This window comes from Lepidochelys kempii, chromosome 3 (assembly GCF_965140285.1).
Source record: "Lepidochelys kempii isolate rLepKem1 chromosome 3, rLepKem1.hap1, whole genome shotgun sequence".
Lineage (NCBI taxonomy): Eukaryota > Metazoa > Chordata > Testudines > Cheloniidae > Lepidochelys > Lepidochelys kempii.
The window spans coordinates 59,186,706-59,206,214 of NC_136382.1; the positions used below are offsets into that span (position 1 = coordinate 59,186,706).

The 19,509-nt window shown below is 45.2% G+C and overlaps 1 protein-coding gene across 1 annotated transcript; it reads right to left on the reverse strand.

Annotated features, from left to right (window-relative positions):
* Positions 1–10,598: 10,598 nt before the first annotated feature.
* Positions 10,599–15,153, reverse strand: EEF1A1 (eukaryotic translation elongation factor 1 alpha 1). The gene is made up of 8 exons (XM_073336459.1): positions 15,049–15,153; positions 14,076–14,265; positions 13,029–13,208; positions 12,633–12,929; positions 12,247–12,397; positions 11,757–12,013; positions 11,340–11,574; positions 10,599–10,998 (listed from the first exon to the last, which is right to left on the reverse strand). Exons 2-8 carry the CDS (start codon positions 14,217–14,219, stop codon positions 10,874–10,876), a joined length of 1,389 nt encoding a protein of 462 aa, XP_073192560.1. The 5' UTR covers positions 14,220–14,265; positions 15,049–15,153; the 3' UTR covers positions 10,599–10,873.
* Positions 15,154–19,509: the final 4,356 nt, after the last annotated feature.

Sequence of the window (19,509 nt, forward strand, 5' to 3'; positions counted from 1 at the left end):
CCCAGAACACAGTAGGATGGGAAGATTTAACGTTTGGTTGTACTCCATTAATTATTATTACTCAGAAAAGTGATACTGCAGAATGGCACCTTCACTCAACAAACTTGCTCATTTTAGTGACAAAAATAAGCACTCTACCCTTGTTAGTCCCACAGAGTCAACAGAGCTAAGGCTGTGGGACCTGGAGTCTGTTTCTTCTTATGCACCATCAACCGAGCTGTCTATTAATTTCCTGTCAGTTACACCTGTACAACCCAGCTAGACAATGAGTTTGCATGGGCATCACTGAAGGACTGATTTGACTTTTAATACTGGTGGGCAGGCATGAGAAAGAAAGAACCCAGGTTTACTCTGCCCCTAGGTTGAGTTTGCAGGGCTGGCATTTAGGAGAGAAAACATCTTTTTACTTTGTAAATATGAGACAAACGCACAATCCCTAGTGCCATTTTTGCAGGCATCTTTCAGAGCAGAACTACATTTCTAAGCCACATGAGGAACAGCTTTGGAGTGACTGCTCTTTTATCTGTGCTCGGCTTCTCGGGAAACTGAGTGGAGTTGCCAGTTCTCTGGCATAAGCCTGAATTCACTGATGTCAAAACAATAGCATAAATGTGTCTTTTTGCCTGTTTGAAAACAAAGAGGTAGATCACTTACTTATTGCAAAAACTAAATGCTGGGACTGGAGAATATATTTATAATGTTGTTTTAGTTTTAGAATGCTGCAACACATACTTCTAATGGATAAACATAGCTTAAAATACCCATTATCCATGAAACATAATACAGAATGAATAGTGCTATAGAGAAGCATGTGAGAAGAACTGAATGTAAACAATGATTTCCTGTATGCCAGTCCAGTTAGCTGTTTTACCATACAAGTCTTGGAAGGGCATAAATATTCTCTAACAAAAAACAGCTAACACGGGTATATATTCTATGATGGAACTGACTTTGCAGGACATTTCTGGGTGGAGGGTTAAAAAAGCTCCATGTTAAAAAGATTGTGCCTTTTCCAAAAAAAAATCCTGAATTTTAAGCAATTATCTTAGGGATTGATTATCAACCCTTGGAATTAACCAGGATATCTGTGCCTGTGAGTAAGAGAAGTCTGAAATGGCATTTCTTTTCAAGTATGAAAGCAGTGAGTGAGCAGGCTTGCCTAACTATCCCCAGTATCCAGTGCTCTGTCAGCTCTTGGAAGGAAACTCACCCCTCTCAGTTGCCACAAGGAGGTGGAGAAAGGTAAGATGCACAATCCTAGGTAATATGAAGAAACTCCTAGGCCTCCTCTAAACTCCAGCTATCCAGCAGTGGGATAGTCAGTCTGCATCCCAAATGTTTTACTCTGATATTAACAACTCAAAATAGTAGCATGTAATAAAGTACATCATAGCTGTACCTCACTTAAAAGCTGAGATTGACATTTCCTTCAAACTTACTGTAGCTTTTAAAAAGATTAAATGTGAACAACTGCAAACAAACATATGAAAAAACAAATATTGCATCTTTGTCTGGCCCAGGGGCTTGTATGAGTTTTATAAGGGTTCAGATCCCACTGCAGACTGAGATTGTGTTTTATACTTAACCTGTAAACAGTTCAGGGTAGAGACTGTCTCTCACTATGCACTGCTACAGGCTGGGGACCGACTGGCTGAAAAGGACCTGGGGATTACAGTAATTATCTATGTCACAGAAGTGTTGTGAAGTTAGCTAAAGACTGTGAGGTGCTCAGCAATTATGGTAATGAAGGGGGGCACAGAAGTACTTGAGAGAGGTGACAAAATACCCAACCACTCACTGATTTAAATGAAGTAGTGTCTACACAGTGCCAGAGAATACACCAGAAATAGTGACTGACTATAATCTACACATTAATTAATGCATGACAACTGGGGTCACAGAGGGGGCTGTGTGCATGGAATCAAAGGCAGAATTTGGAAGCGAGGTGAGCAGGCAACCTTCGTTAGAAAACCAGCAATCAAAGATCTGCTATTGTCGACACTGTGCTATTGTCCACACTAAACCATATGTTTAGTAATAGAATGAAATTACATTAGAAATGGGTTCTAGGTACTAGGAATATCCCTTATACTGTGTCACAAAAATAGGGAGGGAAGAGACTGGAATCCTGTCTGCGCTAGGATTGGGTGGAAACCTGGGTGCGCTGCAGTTGAGTATTTTTATACAGAATCTGAATCTAGTAAATCATTTTGCATTAAACTATAAACACACTTTCTAAATGCTTTTCCTAAGCCAGTGTAGAGTGGCTCTTGATCTAACATTGCAGGGAATGTTTGTTTCCCTTCCAGCAGTCAGTCAGTCATGTCAGAGCAGATCCTTGTCCTCTCCATTTACAGTAAGAGCCAAGTCAGGGGCCAGGCGTGCACGAGTAGGGTTTGTAGGCTGTCAGCTTATGTGGGTTAGTATTTTGGACAGCCAAACTGTAGACTGGCCTTTGGTTCTCAATGGTTTGGAAAGTTCAGAGGTTTCTGCAACCCTGCTTGTAAGACTGCTGTTCAGTGCATAACCCTGGCATGTATCTCTTTGAACTTCATTGTTATAATACTAGTTTCAGTCTCATTTGAGAGTCTTTGAGCTTTAACCTTTTGCTGTGTAAGTTGCACACTGTACTCTAAGCACTTACAGAAATTGACCAGAGACTAGATTGACATGAAACCAAAGGGCTTTGTTGTTGACTTCATTGGCACTATACCAATTTACACCAGCTGAGTTCTGCTGCTCTGTGGTTCGTTGGGGAAGGAACAGGTCAGTTCCCTGTTACTGCTGTTTTTAATCAGCAATTTAGTTAGAGCTCTTTTAAAGTTCAAAGGAACTCCTGTTGATATCTTCACCCTCTTTCTCTTTTTTGTTGTTCCTGGCAGACAACATTTGCTTCTCTGAGTTCTTTCTTGTTAGGAGTCATTCAGTAAGAGAATCCTTTGTATTCCCTTCCTTCAATAGAGTACATATTAAGGGAAAACTTCTGCTACAAAGGCAAACAAGAATGTTTGCCAGTAAAATAGCTCAGGAACAAAAGAGGTGAGATGGACTATAATGCTACAGCACGGAGCTCCTAGAGTTTCTTATGGAATGCAGACAATTCAGTTTTGCAGAAGAAAATTGGAACTTCCAAGATGTTGCCCCAAACTGAATCTGGGATAGTTTGATGGTAAAAGAAAGGGGGGAGACATCGACAAACTGGCAGGTACTGTGGCCTATCAAGGTGATCTGGCAATGAAGGTCGTGCACAGCTTTGATGTTTTGTCATGCCTGTAACTGTTGAAACAACAGTTCAGCTATGAAGGAGATGCTGCCCTTTCAACAAGTCTGTTTTCTCTCTTCCTGTCTACACTGCTGCAGCATGCCCTAATGGGGGGAGAGGGAAAGCCATGCAGAAGCTGTGTGGGATGACTCAGGTGGGGGAGAAGTGAATGTAGCATGCCCTGTATTACATTTGGTCAGTACTGGCTCCCTATTCAATTTCAGATCCATTTCAGTATCCTGCCTCTGAGCTTTAACACCCTCAATGAGCCAGTCCTGAGTTGTCTCAGAGCCCCCCCTCTTACTCTAGCCTGGCAGCTATAACTGAGTGTCCCCTGGCTAAAACTATTGATGCCTGGGAGAATGGCCTTTTTGAGGACAAGCCCTAAGTCATGGAACGTCTCTGCCAGTTGCAATCAAGGCGCATCAGGAAGGTCAGGGAAGACACTAGCAATAAAATTAAGCCTATGAAGGCCAGATTTGTTTAGTCAATTTTAGCATGTAAACAGCATACAACTACTATGGTGATTAGCAAAAGAGGGGGAGAAACAGTGCTGGAGCTATCTAATACTAGCTAATACTAGCTGTGTCAATTCAGCACTTTCTATATAATCATTAGTTCTTATAGGGAAGGGTGAAGAAACTTCTAAGCTAGAGATGTTAGCCAAGGTAGCCAAAGGTCACTACTGATTTAGGTGCCCAACATGCTAGAAATTATACATATGGAGTCTTTTGGCCCAGCTGTGTGCTTTTGGGTTAGTTTGCTCCGAAATGGCCGTAAGATAGCAGAAGGAGAAGCTGCTATTCTGCATTCCACGTTTTATTACACACATGACTAGCGACTGCATTCTTGCTGCAAGGTGCTGGCGACCCTTTGTTCTGCAGCAATACGCTGTAAGCAAGTGTCTGTTTCACAAAGCTCTGAGATGTGCCACTGGGTGGAGCTGAATAACCACTTTGCTGTCCGAGCAGGAGCAATAGCTTCGAAGTGATTTATTTTTTAACATTGTTTTAACCATGTCACCCTCCTATGGGCTTGCTAAGAAAACTTTGGTTAAACAAATGCATTATAAGCAGGGACTGGAGGCTGTCAAAATGGATTATTTGGGATAAATATTTTAATAATTAAAGACCAGGATTTAAAAACAGGAATTGGGGAACTGGGTAGCATCAGATGATAGCTATTCAGAAATGCAGGCGGGAACAGCAAGATCATTACAGCAAGACTCCTTGGCATTGATTAGTTTGTTTAAAGCAGAGGTGGCAGTGAGGGTGAGGAACAAGGTGGGCAAGATCATTCAGAAAGCAATCACTGGCCTTTTGAGAAGGCAACGTCTAACTGGCACAGCTTAGCCAAGCAACAGCTTCTTGTTAGTTCTTATGCCTCCTGCATGCAGTGGAGGATTAACTACTGGGCCAATCAGCCCGATGCCCAGGGGCCCTTGCCAACTGACCCCGCTACCAGCACCAAGCAGGACAAGCCTCTTCCCCCAGCCTCCGACCCTGGCAGAAGCCACAGCATGGGGGAAGAAGCCCCAGCGCCCCGACCCACTCTCCGGCAGAAGCACCAGACAGTTGTGGGGGATGCGAGAAGCCCCAGTGCCCTGACCCTGGTTCCCCCAGAAGCATGGGGGGGGGGGGGCAGGGGAAGACCCCTCCCACACCTGACTCCACGCTGCAGCCCTGGGACTGGAGGAACTTCTTTGGTCTTGGGGCTGCCGGGGGGGAGGAAGGCACAAAAGGGATTGTGGGATTGGGAGGGCGAGAATGAGGGGGGAACTCTGGGTGGAACAGGGGTGAGCCGGGGGGAAGGGGGCAGAAAGGGGTGGAGCTGGGGGGGGGGCTGCAGGCAGAAGGGGTGGAAAGGGGGTAGCCCCCCCCTTCACACTTGCTCTGGCCCAGGGCCCCAGGAAACCTTACTCTGCCTCTGCCTGCATGGTGGAGACACATGTCACAGCCCTCATATATGTCTCAGTGCCAGAGCAAAGTGAGCGCTGAGAGGCAGCATCCTAGACACGCAGAATGAGGCGTGGCAAGGGTGAAGAGATCACAGTGTAGTCCTTTTATCACCTACTAAGGGTGCCAGCTTTTTGCTCAAGGAGGCAGAACCGTATCTCCCCCCCCTCCCTTTCGCAGGGCTCCAGCCTTTTGCCACCATCCAGCACTGTGCCTGCTTGCCGTGAGGTTCTCTTTCCAGGCCTGAGATCAGTTTCCGTGCCCTGCATTTGACGCCTCCTGTGTGTCCATCCCCGGCCAGGGCAGTCTTACCAATGGGGAAGTGGCTCTGTGATGTGTCTGAGCCTGTGTTAACCCTGTTGTAGAAGGCCATTGGTAATGGATAGGCCCCTGGGCTTCAATCGTCTGACGCACAGAGGATTCAAGACAAGCTTTTTCTTATTCTCGCTCCTCCTATAAAGTCTCTCCAGTCTCACGCAGACAAAGCGGCTTGCCTCACCCTATGCAAGGTTTGTCATCCTTACAGCTTCTTGGCTGCCTGCAGGGATGTAGGCCCAGTTTCACAGGGCCTCCTTCTATTCAGTAGCCCAGAATGCAAGCCAAAGGGCTAACGCTTAACTGAGGGGTTCTGTGAGGCAGCCTCAGGCTGCCTCACAAGTAGCAGGACCCCAGTTAACACTCCACACACGCGCCCAGGTTAGGACCGGAAGGGGCTGCGAAAACCAGATGTCACCTTTCCCAGCAAAATGATTTTTAATTAACTGGATGGCAAAAAGGCTCCAGTGGTCACGCCCATGTTAATGCTTCCACCCGCTCACTTTGAGGAGAACAGACATGCTCATGAGAAGCGACAAAGGAGGAAAGAAAGGCCACAACAGTCCAGCCAACAACTACTGTATGTCTCCTCCAAGCTTACACCTATCACTTCTGTGGGAAAAGCTGCAGGGCACGAATTGGGCTCCTCAAAGACCCCCCCCCCACCAATGAACCCCTTGGCAGACATCCTCACATCAAGGGATAGCCAAAGAATATAACTTTCCTCATTTACCATCCATCAGCAAAAGATCACACCTTTATATGCTCAGCTAATGGCCAAGCCAATCAGCAGCTAGGTTAGCTGGCCTTTGGAAGTTTACATCTCCCCTCCATCTTACTTGGATCTTACACTTGCGCGCTTATCCTGTAGCCTAGCCTATTATGGTAAGGAAGCCGCTTTCAAAGTTTTGTGCTGAGCACCCTCCCCCCCTCAATATCCACCCCTCCCTCCTCTGGATTTCAGGGTGGAAGCAGGCACATGAGAGATGGGCCCTAAGGCAGAGCCAGTACTAGGTGCAGAAGCTACCAGGAGTTAACATCAGTGTGGCCATGGCGGCTGCTGACACTGACCCACAGCGTCACCTCTATCACTGAGGTGAGTTGCGTTGGAGGTGGTGGTCCCTCCCCAAGCTGCCTGGCGTCACCGCTCGCCACCCTGAACTTTTTGCTGTGACCCTCTGCCACACAGTTACTTAGAAAACCTCTGCTGTAAGAACTATATTGGGAAAAAGGTAATCTGAGCCTCTGCCTGTAACAGTGGTGGGCAACCTGCAGCCCATCAGGCTAATCCGCTGGCAGGCTGCGAGACACTTTGTTTACATTGACTGTCCACAGGCACGGCTGCCTGTAGCTCCCATTGGCCACGGTTCACCGTTCCTGGCCAATGCGGGCTGTGGAACGCGGCAGCCAGCCTGCACCACTTCCCGCAGCGCCCACTGGCTGCGAACAGTCACGGGGAGCTGCGGACAGTCAATGTAAATGAACTGTCTCACGGCCCGCCAGCGGATTACCCCAACTGGCTGCAGGTTGCCCACCAGTGAGCTATACACAAACTTGCACTACTTTAATTATGCTGGTTTGGTTAAATTGGAATTCATCCCTGGGTAAAAGATTATTTCAGTTTAACAGTGGTTTATTTTGGTTTAGCACAGACTTGTTCCTGAGTTAAACTCAACTTCTTTCAGTTTAAACCAGACGTACTTTAGCCTTTCACTAAAATCTGTTTCATATAACACCTTCAGTTAAATAGCTGCAGGTCAGCCCTAACAAAGGTCATTGCTAGTTGCCTGCCATAAGTGGAGAGAAATTTCAAGAACCCTTAAGAGAGCAGCAGTCCACTCACAAGTTTTCTAACAATGACCTGTTTTCTCATTTTTTGTGCTTCTGCCCACATTCGTTAAAACTGTTTCATCGGGTTACGGTAGTTAGGGAGGCACCAGCCTGAGGTTAAACACAATGCTTGATCCATAGCTTCGGTGATTTTTAAAAAATATTTACATTTTTATGTTTGTTTTTCTATTAAAAACTAGAAATCTAGGATGTGCAACAGAAATTAGAACGAGCACTAGCTCTCCTAACTTGAGCGCTAGTTTCATTCTTCCAATGTAGGTCAGTATCCAAGCGTTATTTACTACTCTGACCATTCCAATTTGAAATAAATTTGACAGGGGGATTCTACCACTTTCTCCATAGGCTAGTGTAATAATGTTTACGATTTAAATAGGGTTATCAAAGCATTGCACACAAACAAATCTCAAATACTGTGGGATTTGAATATTAAGTTATTTAGATAAATGACAGTGTGACAGCTGGGAAGAACACATTTTGGGAAATAAAGAATCAGAGATCAGATGCAGTTCTCAGCTATGGAATTTATTAGAGGGTTGATGTAAGTAGTTTAAACCCAAAATTTTGCTTATAAAATCAGAGATATGCTTTTACATATGTTCATAGATTTCTAGAAAAGTATCCCCCACAGCAGTGTATTAGATCATAAAAACCAGAAAGCAAAACTAGCCTAATTACACTGTCAAAGCTGAACGTGCTCAAAAATAAAGTCCCAGCATAAATGGTGAAAAGTTAAACTGTAAATTGCTTTTAATAATCAAAGGTGACGTTTTAGTAACTCAGGCATAGACTTAGCTCTGAATTCTTCTCCCACAAGTCTTTGCATTTCTCACATGCTGCAACATTCTATTTGAGGGAAATGACTTTTATTTCAGAATTTACAGACCATGTGAAAATAGGATTCTAAAAAGTTCCACTGCAAGTGTCCATCTTTCTGCCCTCCTTCTCTGCCAGTTGTTCATCAGCTAGCCACATTTAATCTGCCAGTAAGTGCTAGGCTGCAAGCTAAATCTGTTGGCAGTCTTTTTGCCTCTACAGAAACTTCTGATGTTGAATCACCTCCTTTGCACAAACTCATTTCCAAGCCACTATGCAGCAAGGACTCAGTTTAAGACAGTACCCTGCAGATTTTAAGAGCAAGGTTTGTAATGGAAAACTCAGCTTGGTGGAAACTAAGGAGCTTTCAACATGCAGAGAAAGGTGACAGGACAACAAAGTGACATGTTATATCTGTACTGTGTCCTAAAGTGGTATCAATGCAAAACCAGCAGCTACACCCTGATGGCTAGTTGATAGGAATTTGTAATATGAATATGCAAGATCTTCCCTCAGTTCACATGCTTTAGTAGACTTTAAAGATAGCTCACTGGAGCTGTGGTAGTTTTACTAGGCTTTTCATTCTAATTGAACAGGATCCTATTTCTACCAGCAGCAGTATTTTTCTTTTATTGAATTAGTGACAATTCCTGAAGTGGCATGGCTGGAGTACAATTTTATTTTAGCCAGAATTTGCACACAGCTTATGGGAAACATATACACTATCTAGAATTTTACATTTGTGATAATTTTAACAAATGATCTTCCAGCTATTAGTGATAGCTACATTAACCTTTAAACTCAGTCAACACTGAAAATTGAGATACTTCCATTATTCCCTTTTAAATACTACCTGAAGGAATAGAGTAATTCAGTGGGGGGGGGGGAAGCTCTACCTTGCAGAGGTGAGTAAAGACTCTGTAGAAACATAGTTGATGTTAGGCAGAAGGCATGGGGTTAAGACAAAAAGTTATGAAGAGCTTGGTATTATCCAAGAAATATATCTAAGGTGTGAGACTAATTGTTTATCTAACAATTAGATTCATGAGGGATGGGTGGGGAAAATGAAGTCAGTACAGAAAAACAGCCTTTCACTATTTACAGTGGCCCTTCCTACCACATTTCAAGGGGTCTGTAAGTGAAGGAAAAAAGGTTGTTGCAGATAAAAAAAATAGAGGTGCACTGGTCTGACTGTAAAGTTGGTGCTATTTTTTTTTTAAGCAATACTAACCAGCCACAAAGTTTAGTGATCTTTGCTACCTTGTTTGTTGAGGCTGTAGAAAGAATGTGAAAGATTGATTATCTTGCATCATTGTGCAACTGAAACCTTGATTAACTTGCATTGTCCCTATTTGTCTACTTTACAGGCCCCTGCGAAACTAATTGTAACTCAAATCTCATTGGTTTGTATTTCATACAGCAAAAAAAAAAAACCACCACCTTGCTGGGAATGGATTATACAGCTCCAAGTTAATGTTATTTTTCCTGATCCCATCACAGCCCCAATAATCCTTTTCTTCTGTTAGAGAACTGGGCCAGATTCAGACTTTGTTAACAAGCCCTTTGGACTTCAAAGAAATTCTTCCCCAGGTTTAAAATTTGGCTCCTTTGGCATTCTAATATCCCATTCAACTAGACAAGCAAGCAGTTCTCAAGCTTCGGTGAAGATTTCAGAGCCCCAGCCATATTTAAGTATAGAAGTGCCTTCTAACATTTAAGGAAGTTCTTATTTAGTTTTAAAACCAGTGTGACTAAAATGCATACTAGTTCTATTCTCCACATTTATTTATGGACTAAGATTTTGCAAGTAGTAGTTTTACACAGGCTGATTTCAGCAGCAGAATTTAGGTAAGTTCACTGCAGCTTTCAGACTTATGATCTAGAATACATAGAATTCAAATTAATAAATGACCTAAGCAAATGCATGAATGTACTGTTACATACCTATCCATTTAGGTTATGGACAAACTAGAAAACAAAGTGGAAATTGAGCTCAAGTGTGTGCAAGGTGTCCCAACTAATCTAATGGTACATGGACAAAACAAAAATTTACCCTTTGATGTTAACTGTCCATCCCACCTTCCTCAGTCCAAAAAAATCTGTTTACTGAACATATTGTAGAATGCACCACTCTGCAATACATTACTGCATCTGATTTGTGCAGTGCAGCAGGTATCTTCAGTCAATGAGGAATTGTTTAAGGATGTGTAAAATGGATACAAAATTTTGAAACTGAATCCTCCTGTACCGTTTAGGACATTCAAAAGAGACTTAATTTTCATTTCTGCTTTGCAATTCAATTAATATTTTATATTTGCGTGAGTTAAAGGTGAATTTTACTCTAATAAATTGGATATATAGTTTTCCTATAGAGTCAATATTAATCCAAAGAACACACAAACTTAGCATTAAACTTTTTTTTAATGGTCTCAAATTTTGTGACAGATTTTTGGTCAAGTTGTTTCCATTAAAAAATTTACTGGTTTAAAAACTAATAACTTAAACTGCCACGAAACAAATGGTCCACAAACATTCCTTTCCTTCTGATGCTTTTACGATGCATTGTAATCATTAACCAGTCTTTTACTATTAAACTTAAATGGCCAATTGAGACAAACAGTTCTGAGACCGTTCTTCCACCGATTAAGACTGAGGTGGCAGCTGATGTACAGAATTTTCATTTAGCCTTCTGAGCCTTCTGGGCGGACTTTGTGACCTTGCCAGCTCCAGCAGCTTTCTTATCAACTGCCTTGATGACACCAACAGCAACGGTCTGTCTCATGTCACGCACAGCGAAACGACCTGGAAACAAAATGATATTTTATAATTTTGTATGGGAGTATACAGATACAGAGGTTGCCTCATTCAGAGTGCGTATGACAATACCACTCATGATATGGCAGGAAGTAAAAATATAAAACCAACTGCAAATGAAACTGGAAGTATCTGAAGGTAATTTGGCCTCCACCCATTTTAAAGGTTATGGAGCACTGCACAAAGTCTTATTTATAGACAGCTTAAAGTGTCAATGACACCTAACAAAGTAAAGTGGATACCACCCAAGAAACTAAGACAGATTTCTAAAAGAGCATGGCACTAACATACCATGAATGTACAAGCAGTCATTTTAGAAAACCACTTACCCAGAGGAGGGTAGTCAGAGAAGCTCTCGACACACATGGGTTTGGCTGGGACCATGTCAACGATGGCAGCATCTCCAGATTTCAGGAATTTAGGACTATCTTCCAATTTCTTACCAGAACGACGATCAATCTTCTCTTTCAGTTCAGCAAATTTGCAAGCAATGTGAGCAGTGTGGCAATCCAGCACAGGGGCATAACCAGCACCAATTTGGCCTGGGTGGTTCAGGATGATGACCTGTAAGTATATTAAAAAAAGTAACCTCTCTCAGCATAACTTGTTGGGTTAAGCTGGTTAAAAAGACAGAGTAATTATCTTTTAGAGAAAATTTCTAAGTATTCACTCCAAACAAGATGAACCAATATTTGCATCAATCCATAAATACGTTTCAGAGATCTTCAAATGGTTCTGAAAAGTACCTGGGCAGTGAAGCCAGCAGCTTCCATTGGGGGGTCATTCTTGCTGTCACCAGCAACATTACCACGGCGAACATCTTTCACAGACACGTTCTTGACATTGAAGCCAACATTGTCACCAGGCAGAGCTTCACTCAAAGCTTCATGATGCATCTCAACAGATTTTACTTCAGTTGTTACATTGACAGGTGCAAATGTTACCACCATGCCTGGCTTCAGGATGCCAGTTTCCACACGACCAACTGGAACAGTACCAATACCTGAAAAGAAGCAACTCTAGGTTTTTACTCCTTCCAATTTAACTAAGGTTTTATACAAACTGGTGGGTTTTTAAGTGTCATACACCTTTTTCCTGCTAAAGAAAAACATTCTGGCAAATGTTGGCATTTCTGCTTTTTAAAGGGATAGACTATCACGGTCAATCTGATTGTTATATTTTAAAAAGCTTACTAATGGAGAAAAAGTTACAGAACTATTCACACAAAATACTTACCACCAATTTTGTAGACATCTTGCAGAGGCAAACGCAGAGGCTTGTCAGTTGGACGAGTTGGTGGCAGTATACTATCCAAAGCTTCTAGCAGGGTAGTTCCACTGGCATTGCCATCCTTACGAGTAACCTTCCATCCCTTAAACCAGGGCATCTAACAAAAAGCAGCACAAATGTAACTTGCGTTTAGAAATACTGTGATGTAGAAATAGGAAGGACAAATACATTTCCTCCTTGATATCTTGAGGTTTCGTGTTTCGCAAACTACCTTATCTGATCCAGTTTTAAACAGCTATAAACTCCACTCAAATGCATTGTTTCTTAATCCAGACAATTCACTCTGGCAGTCCCTCCAAATTAATTCTAATATACAAGATAAACAAACTTACGTTAGAGCTAGGCTCCAACATATTGTCTCCGTTCCAACCAGAAATTGGTACAAAAGCTACGGTGTCTGGGTTGTAGCCAATTTTCTTAATGTAGGTGCTGACTTCTTTGACAATTTCATCGTATCTCTTCTGGCTGTACGGTGCCTCAGTGGAATCCATCTTGTTCACACCAACAATCAGCTGTTTTACACCCAGTGTGTAGGCCAGAAGGGCATGTTCACGAGTCTGCCCATTCTTCGAGATACCAGCTTCAAACTCACCAACACCAGCAGCAACAATAAGGACAGCACAGTCAGCCTTTGGGGAAAAAGATTCATTAGTTTCTTTTGCATGGACCACAAATATAGGTCAGAAAACACTTTAAAATCCTCCACTGAATTCATAGTGTTTACATACTTGGGAGGTGCCAGTAATCATGTTTTTGATGAAATCTCTGTGTCCAGGAGCATCAATGATGGTGACATAGTACTTGCTTGTTTCAAATTTCCACAAAGAAATGTCAATTGTGATACCACGCTCACGCTCAGCCTTCAGCTTGTCCAAAACCCAGGCATATTTGAAGGAACCTTTGCCCATCTACAGATGGTTAAAAAAGTGTAACATTAGTATATTTTGCACTGCTTTCTAAATGACTGTTTAAAACAATTTGTATGTTAGTGAACAGAGGAAAGTATCTAAAATAGTACAAGGCTTCTGTTGCAGCTAGTTTTCTGTAATGCTAATACAGCTTTGGCTTGAACACATTTGGCACAACTGGTGAGAGATTCCATCTCTTCTCAGTTATTTAACCTAATGACACTTTAGCCTTCAGTCTGTTAATTATATTAACAGATCTTTTAACCTTAGACCTTACAAATACAAGCCCTCATATCAAGTGTCTGCTTCAAGTTGTTTTCATACCACTGTAATCTCTTCCACATCTAGAAGATGTGCTATTCACCCACAGGCAATTTTTATAGCTAGTATAATTAATGTCACTCAAAGTATTTTTTTTAATTGAAATGCAGTCTCTTCTACTACACAGAAATGAATGTACACTGATGAACATATGGAGCAGGCACAGGTAGTAACAAATGTTTTTCAACTTGATATAAGAAGAGCCATGTATTCCTCTACCATTAGCGAAAAACCTGAATGCAGCAGCTGCTTACACAAAACTGTTTAGCATTGCCTGTCTGACTGAACACCCAGTCAGAGGCTGAGAACTCTGAAAATCCCTGCTGTTATTGAAGTCTCTGGATAAATCAGGTATTTTCTCCCTGTCCTGACAGATGGGTGTAGATCTACTGCCTGCAGAGTAGTTGAAAAGCGCTGCTTAAGGAGCACGGTGCTATTTCATCAACAGTGGCCTGGAGTAACCAAACCAGGCTGCTCTCAGAGCCTCCATTTTGCACTTAAACCAGGCTACTGGGCTAATAAAATCTTTCGGGCCAGCGAAGGTACCTCCGCAGCTTCCTTCTCGAACTTCTCGATGGTCCTCTTGTCGATGCCCCCGCACTTGTAGATGAGGTGCCCGGTGGTGGTGGACTTGCCGGAGTCGACATGGCCGATGACGACGATGTTGATGTGGGTTTTCTCCTTGCCCATGATGGGTGGCTCGCGGCGTCCGGCTCGCTCGTTACAAAATCAACACCTAGAGAAGAGAAAACATGGCAGGGATCACCCCGGGCCAGAGCCTCGCTAACGGGGGGAGGCGCCCGCCCCAGGGCGGGGCGGCCTCGAGGCCGTGACTAGGCCCAGGCGGTACTCGAGGGCCACGGCTCCGCCCACCGCGGGGGGGGGGGGGGCGCGCCACACGCGAGAAGCGCTTGAGCCCCCCTCGCCGCCGGCTCGGTCCCCCGCGGGCTCGAGGCGCTGCCATGCGGCCGGAGCGCGCAGAGCCGGGGCCAGGCCCGGGCGCAGCTCCTTTGTGTAACTAACCCTCCGCCCGGCCCGCCGCGTCCACCATTTTGTGGCGCTCGGGGAGGAGGGGAGAGAGGAAGCGGCCATCTTCGCTGAGCGGGCGGCGGGGAATGGGAGCGGCCCTGCACCGGGGAGCGCGACCCTATTCTCCACCCCCCCCATTGCCGCGCCGCCGGCCAGCCCGCGCCACCAGGCCGAGGGGAGGAGGGACAGTCCCCCCAGAGTCACCGGGGGGGGAGGGGGTTCCAAGGCCCCGCATGTTGCAGCCCCTCCCCCCCGGGGCCCAGACCCCGCACGCAAGAGGCAGCGCGAGGGACACGTCGCCATTTTGTGGGGCCCTCTCCCTCCCTCCCCCCTCGTGTCCCTTCCCCACCGCCAGCCCCGGACCCTCGCACGCGCCGCAGCTTCCCCGCGCGGGGCCGCATTCGCCCACCCTGCCCCTCGGGCCCGACTGTTCCAGCCACATGGGCCCGCCCCTCCCCCAGCGGGCCTGCACCACGCGGCCGGCTCTCACCTGCGAGGCGTCGGCAAACCCGTTGCGAAAAAGACCGACAACGTGAGCCGCTGCGCTTATATATCCTGCGCGGGGGCGGGGCGTGCGGGACACGTCACCACTCCAGCGTTCAACGCGCTCCTCCCCGCCGCTCCCACCGCCCCTAGCGTCGGGCCCGGCAGGGAGCGGGGACAAAGTGCCCTGCTGCCCCCGAAACGGGGGAGGCGCTGCCGGCCGCAGCCCCGCTACCGACTGCAGGAGGGGCCATCCCTCGCGCTGCACCGCTGGGTCTCCCCTCGGGGAGTTTGGTGACGGCCCCTCCCGCCTGCCCAGGGAGCGGACTCCGGCCTTCGCCTGAATCGCTGCCGCCCCTCCCGACCCGCCAGCGCTGAGTGCCACTCGCTCGCTCCAGCCCCGGCCCCGGCTGCCGGGGGCAGCGGCAGAGTCACCGCCGGGGGGGGTGCAGAGCTAGAGCTCTCTGCCCCTCCCATCCGATCCCCATTCGCTGCCCCCTGTCCCCATCCCCCCCACCCTTCCCCTTGCTCCCTGCCCCTCCCCCACATCGCCACACATCGTGTGGCCCCCGTGGGCCCATCCCCCCCACACTGCCCCCTGAACCTGTCCCTCCCCCCTGCAGCCGGCCCCTCCCGCATCGCTTCCATACAGCCACATAGCTGCCCCTCCCCCACACTGCCCTTCCCCCAAACAGCCGCACACCCTCACCTCAGCCCGTCCCTCACACACAGCCAGCCAGTCCCTGGGCACTCTGCCTCTCCCCATCCAGCCCTGCTCCCTGCCCCCACCCCACCCCCTTCCTCAGCAAGCCTGTCACTTTCGCACGCCACACAAACTCCTGGACCCCTTTGCTTGCAGGAGCTCAGTCCTCTTTTCTAGTCACCATAGATGCTGCCTTTCCCCTTAAAACGTTCTCCATTTCTCCTACCCAGCTTGTGTATGTACAACCTACCCCTCATCTCCCACCTTCCTTAAGTTCCCACCTACTGCCCCATCCCCCCGAAACTGCCCTACGCCCTCAGATACCCACACGCCCATCCCCATCCCAGACATAATTCCTGGTCCCTGTCAATCCTGTCATTTCCTCCCATGTTTTCAAGTCACCTCCACCACCACCTGTGCATCTCTATCATTCTTTCTTTACACATCTGATGCAAACACCATATGCCTTTAGCCTCCTATGCACCTGTGTACACACACCTTCTTCTCCCCCACAAGCTCACACAAACTCCCTCTGACCTCTCCCAAGTGCTCAGAGAGCAGGAGGTGAATTTTTGTTTTCTGTAAGCCAATGCCAGCTGTTTGGCCCACAGAGAGTAACCCTCAGTCTAGGCCAGGCAGGCACACTTCACTTACCGGTAACTGTTTTTGTCCCCAGTCGTTCATTGTGGCTGTGCTAGCAGAATGTTACTCATTTGGAAGACAGTGAACAACTTGCTTTAAATGGGCTGTCTTGAGTTTAAAGTGTGATTCTCCTCTGAAAAGCATTTCTGTAAAAGGAGAAACAAGGTGGGTGAGGTAATTTTATTTTATTGGATCAACTTCTGTTGGTGAAAGAGAGACAAGCTTTCAAGCTTACATATGCTTACCAACAGAATTTGGTCCAATAAGAGATATTACCTCTTATCTCTACTATCCTGGGTCCATCATGGTTACCACAACATTTCTATAAAAGGACATTTTAAGGTTCCATGTTAATTGTCTCTCTGTATCACATGTGCTTACTGTAGGGCTTGTCAACATTTGAATGTTAATTTGGATTAAGGGAAGGTGTAAATTTAAAACCCAATTTCTGAGTAAATCCATGCATGCACACGCTTACTCCAGAATAAGTGTGCCTTGTTTCTGGTTACTGCATGAATTGAGCTAAACTGGAATTTCAGAAATTCAAGTGTCCATGTGTGGAATTACTCTTTCAAAATAGTAATTTCTGAACAACTCCATGTGTAGACAAGCTCTTAGAAATGAAGAGATTTTTTTCCTTATCAGTTTCCCGTCATTCAGAGTCAAGCTGGGCTTTTTTCATGCATCACATGCAGTAACAAGAAAAGGAGGACTTGTGGCACCTTAGAGACTAACCAATTTATTTGAGCATAAGCTTTCGTGAGCTACAGCTCACTTCATCGGATGCATAAAGTGGAAAGATGATGAGTGATGAGATTTTATATATACACACAGACCATGAAAAAATATACATTGTAAGGAGAGCGATCACTTAATATGAGCTCCACCTACTGGAGGCCAATTGCAGTGCTGTCATCGACTAGGGGGTCTACACTGGCACCGCAACACTGTATCCCCGGCGGAGAAAACTGTATGCCTCTCATCGGGGTGCTTTATTTACAGCACTTCAGCTGCACAGTTTCTGCACACTAAGTGGCTTGGCAGCATGTACACCTCGGGAGTTACAGTGCAGAAAGCTGCTTTACTGTGCAGAAACTTGCCAGTGTAGACAAGGCTTGTGTGTCTCAGCATTCAGGTTGATGGCAGAGATGGCTGAGAAAGATGAAAGGTGGGAAATAGAAGGTTTCATGAACACAGAGAGTGAGCTTAGCTAGATTCTGGGTCTTCTAGGAGCAGTTTATTGCAAGCTGCTCACTGTGCAACATCCAGTCACGTTCTGCAATCTCTTCATGTCAGTTTCCTCATCTGAAATAATGGGGATAACATTAGTCAAATGCTACTATATATAATGTAAGTGCAAAGTATTCTTATAGTCTAACCATTCGGGTCTGGCCATTCAAATATTCACAATCCCTCATTCAAAATCTTTCTTCCTCCACTAACTGATTGTGCTAAAAAGAAACTTCTGTGGGCAGGTTATTTCATAATTATCCACCACAGGCTTTCTTGCACCTTCCTCTGAAGTAGATGGTACTTGCCATTATCAGTGGACTAGATGGACTTCTGAGCTGATCCAGTATGGCAAGTCTTATATTTTTAATGAAAAGATACAGAAAGTTTACACACTGTGCAATATTTCTCCATGACTGGCCCTACCAGGAACCTAATAAGGAAGTGTGTCAGCAATGAACAAGAAGATATTGATCAACACATTTTAAGTGAAACTGAACTGTTTTACTCCCTTCTATTCAGTTTCCCATATTGTTTCTTACTCCTAGGTGACATTTGTTCAGGAAAGACAGTTGCAGCAGTCAGTGATTTGCCATTGCTTTAGCATTGGGGTGTGAAGGCAGGAGAAATTAAGGTGACCACCTTCTTTTGAAACAAATGAAGAACTATCAAAACACATCATCTCATTTTAAGGGACCCCTTTGCTGCCACCTCCACCCATATTCTTAATATTAAAAAAGAAAAACAACAAAAAACAAGAGAAAGTGTATCCTAGGTTGGTTGATATGGGATGTGTGACATTAGGCACCAAAAGGGGGATGGAACACCTGTTGTGACACTAACATCTTGGCTCTCCGAACTCCCCACCCCACTACTCCTTCCAGACTTCCTCTCTCAACCCTCTTCTGATTCCCCTGCCAGTTGCTTTGGGTGAACAGTGAAAAGAGCTACAGAAAGCTGGGAGAGGAAAAAGGAGTCAGCTGATCTGGATTATTTGTAGATAGGATTTCCTGACTCCATTCCAGAAGCAAATAACTGCCACTTGGTTTCCATGGTGGGACATAAAAGCAGCCTGTTTTTCCTCCGCCCGAGCAGTCCTGCACTTCCCTACCTAAAACTTCTGAGAAGGATCAGGATTTATTTCTTTTCCTAGGACAAGATTAAAGGTATGTCTACACTACAGAGCCTATAATTGGCATAGCCCTATAATGTAGATGCAGCCTATACCAACGGAAGGGCTCTTTCTGTCAGTGTACTAGGAACACCACCTCTCTAAACAAAGTTAGCTGTGTCAGTGGGAGTCTTCTTCTGTTGACAAAACTGCATCTACACAGGGGCATTATGGGTGGGTTTGTTCAGCCAGACAGACATCAAGGTGAGCTCCTCTCAGCAGGATACTGCTGCAATCTCCCTCTCCTCTCGTAAAAAGATCATAGGATGGGGCAGATTTGCTTATCCAATATAAATTAAACATGCACCACCTCCTGACATATTTGTGCCACTGAGAAGGCACAAGTTGTGCAAACTGGATCATTGCCACATTCTCTACGGAACAGGGAGCGCTGTGCTGTAAGATAAACAAACCCCCTAGAGAATGCCCTCAGACAGACCAATTGTGCTCCTTAATACAGATGCAACAATCTTCAGCATGGAAATAGGAAAATGTTGTTCAATCCATACCCTGATGAGCCTGTATTTGTCTGCAGTTGCTCAACACACCAGAATTTAAGAAAAGCCTTCATTATCTTAGGAACCCCACAGGAATGGCAAATATCAAAGCAGCCTTATCACAGTGGATGCAGTTGTAGGGGTACAGTATGTTTTAGTTTAGTGGATGTTTCTTCTAATGTTTTCAAAAAAATACAAAAGGTGATTGACATTTTATACACACAC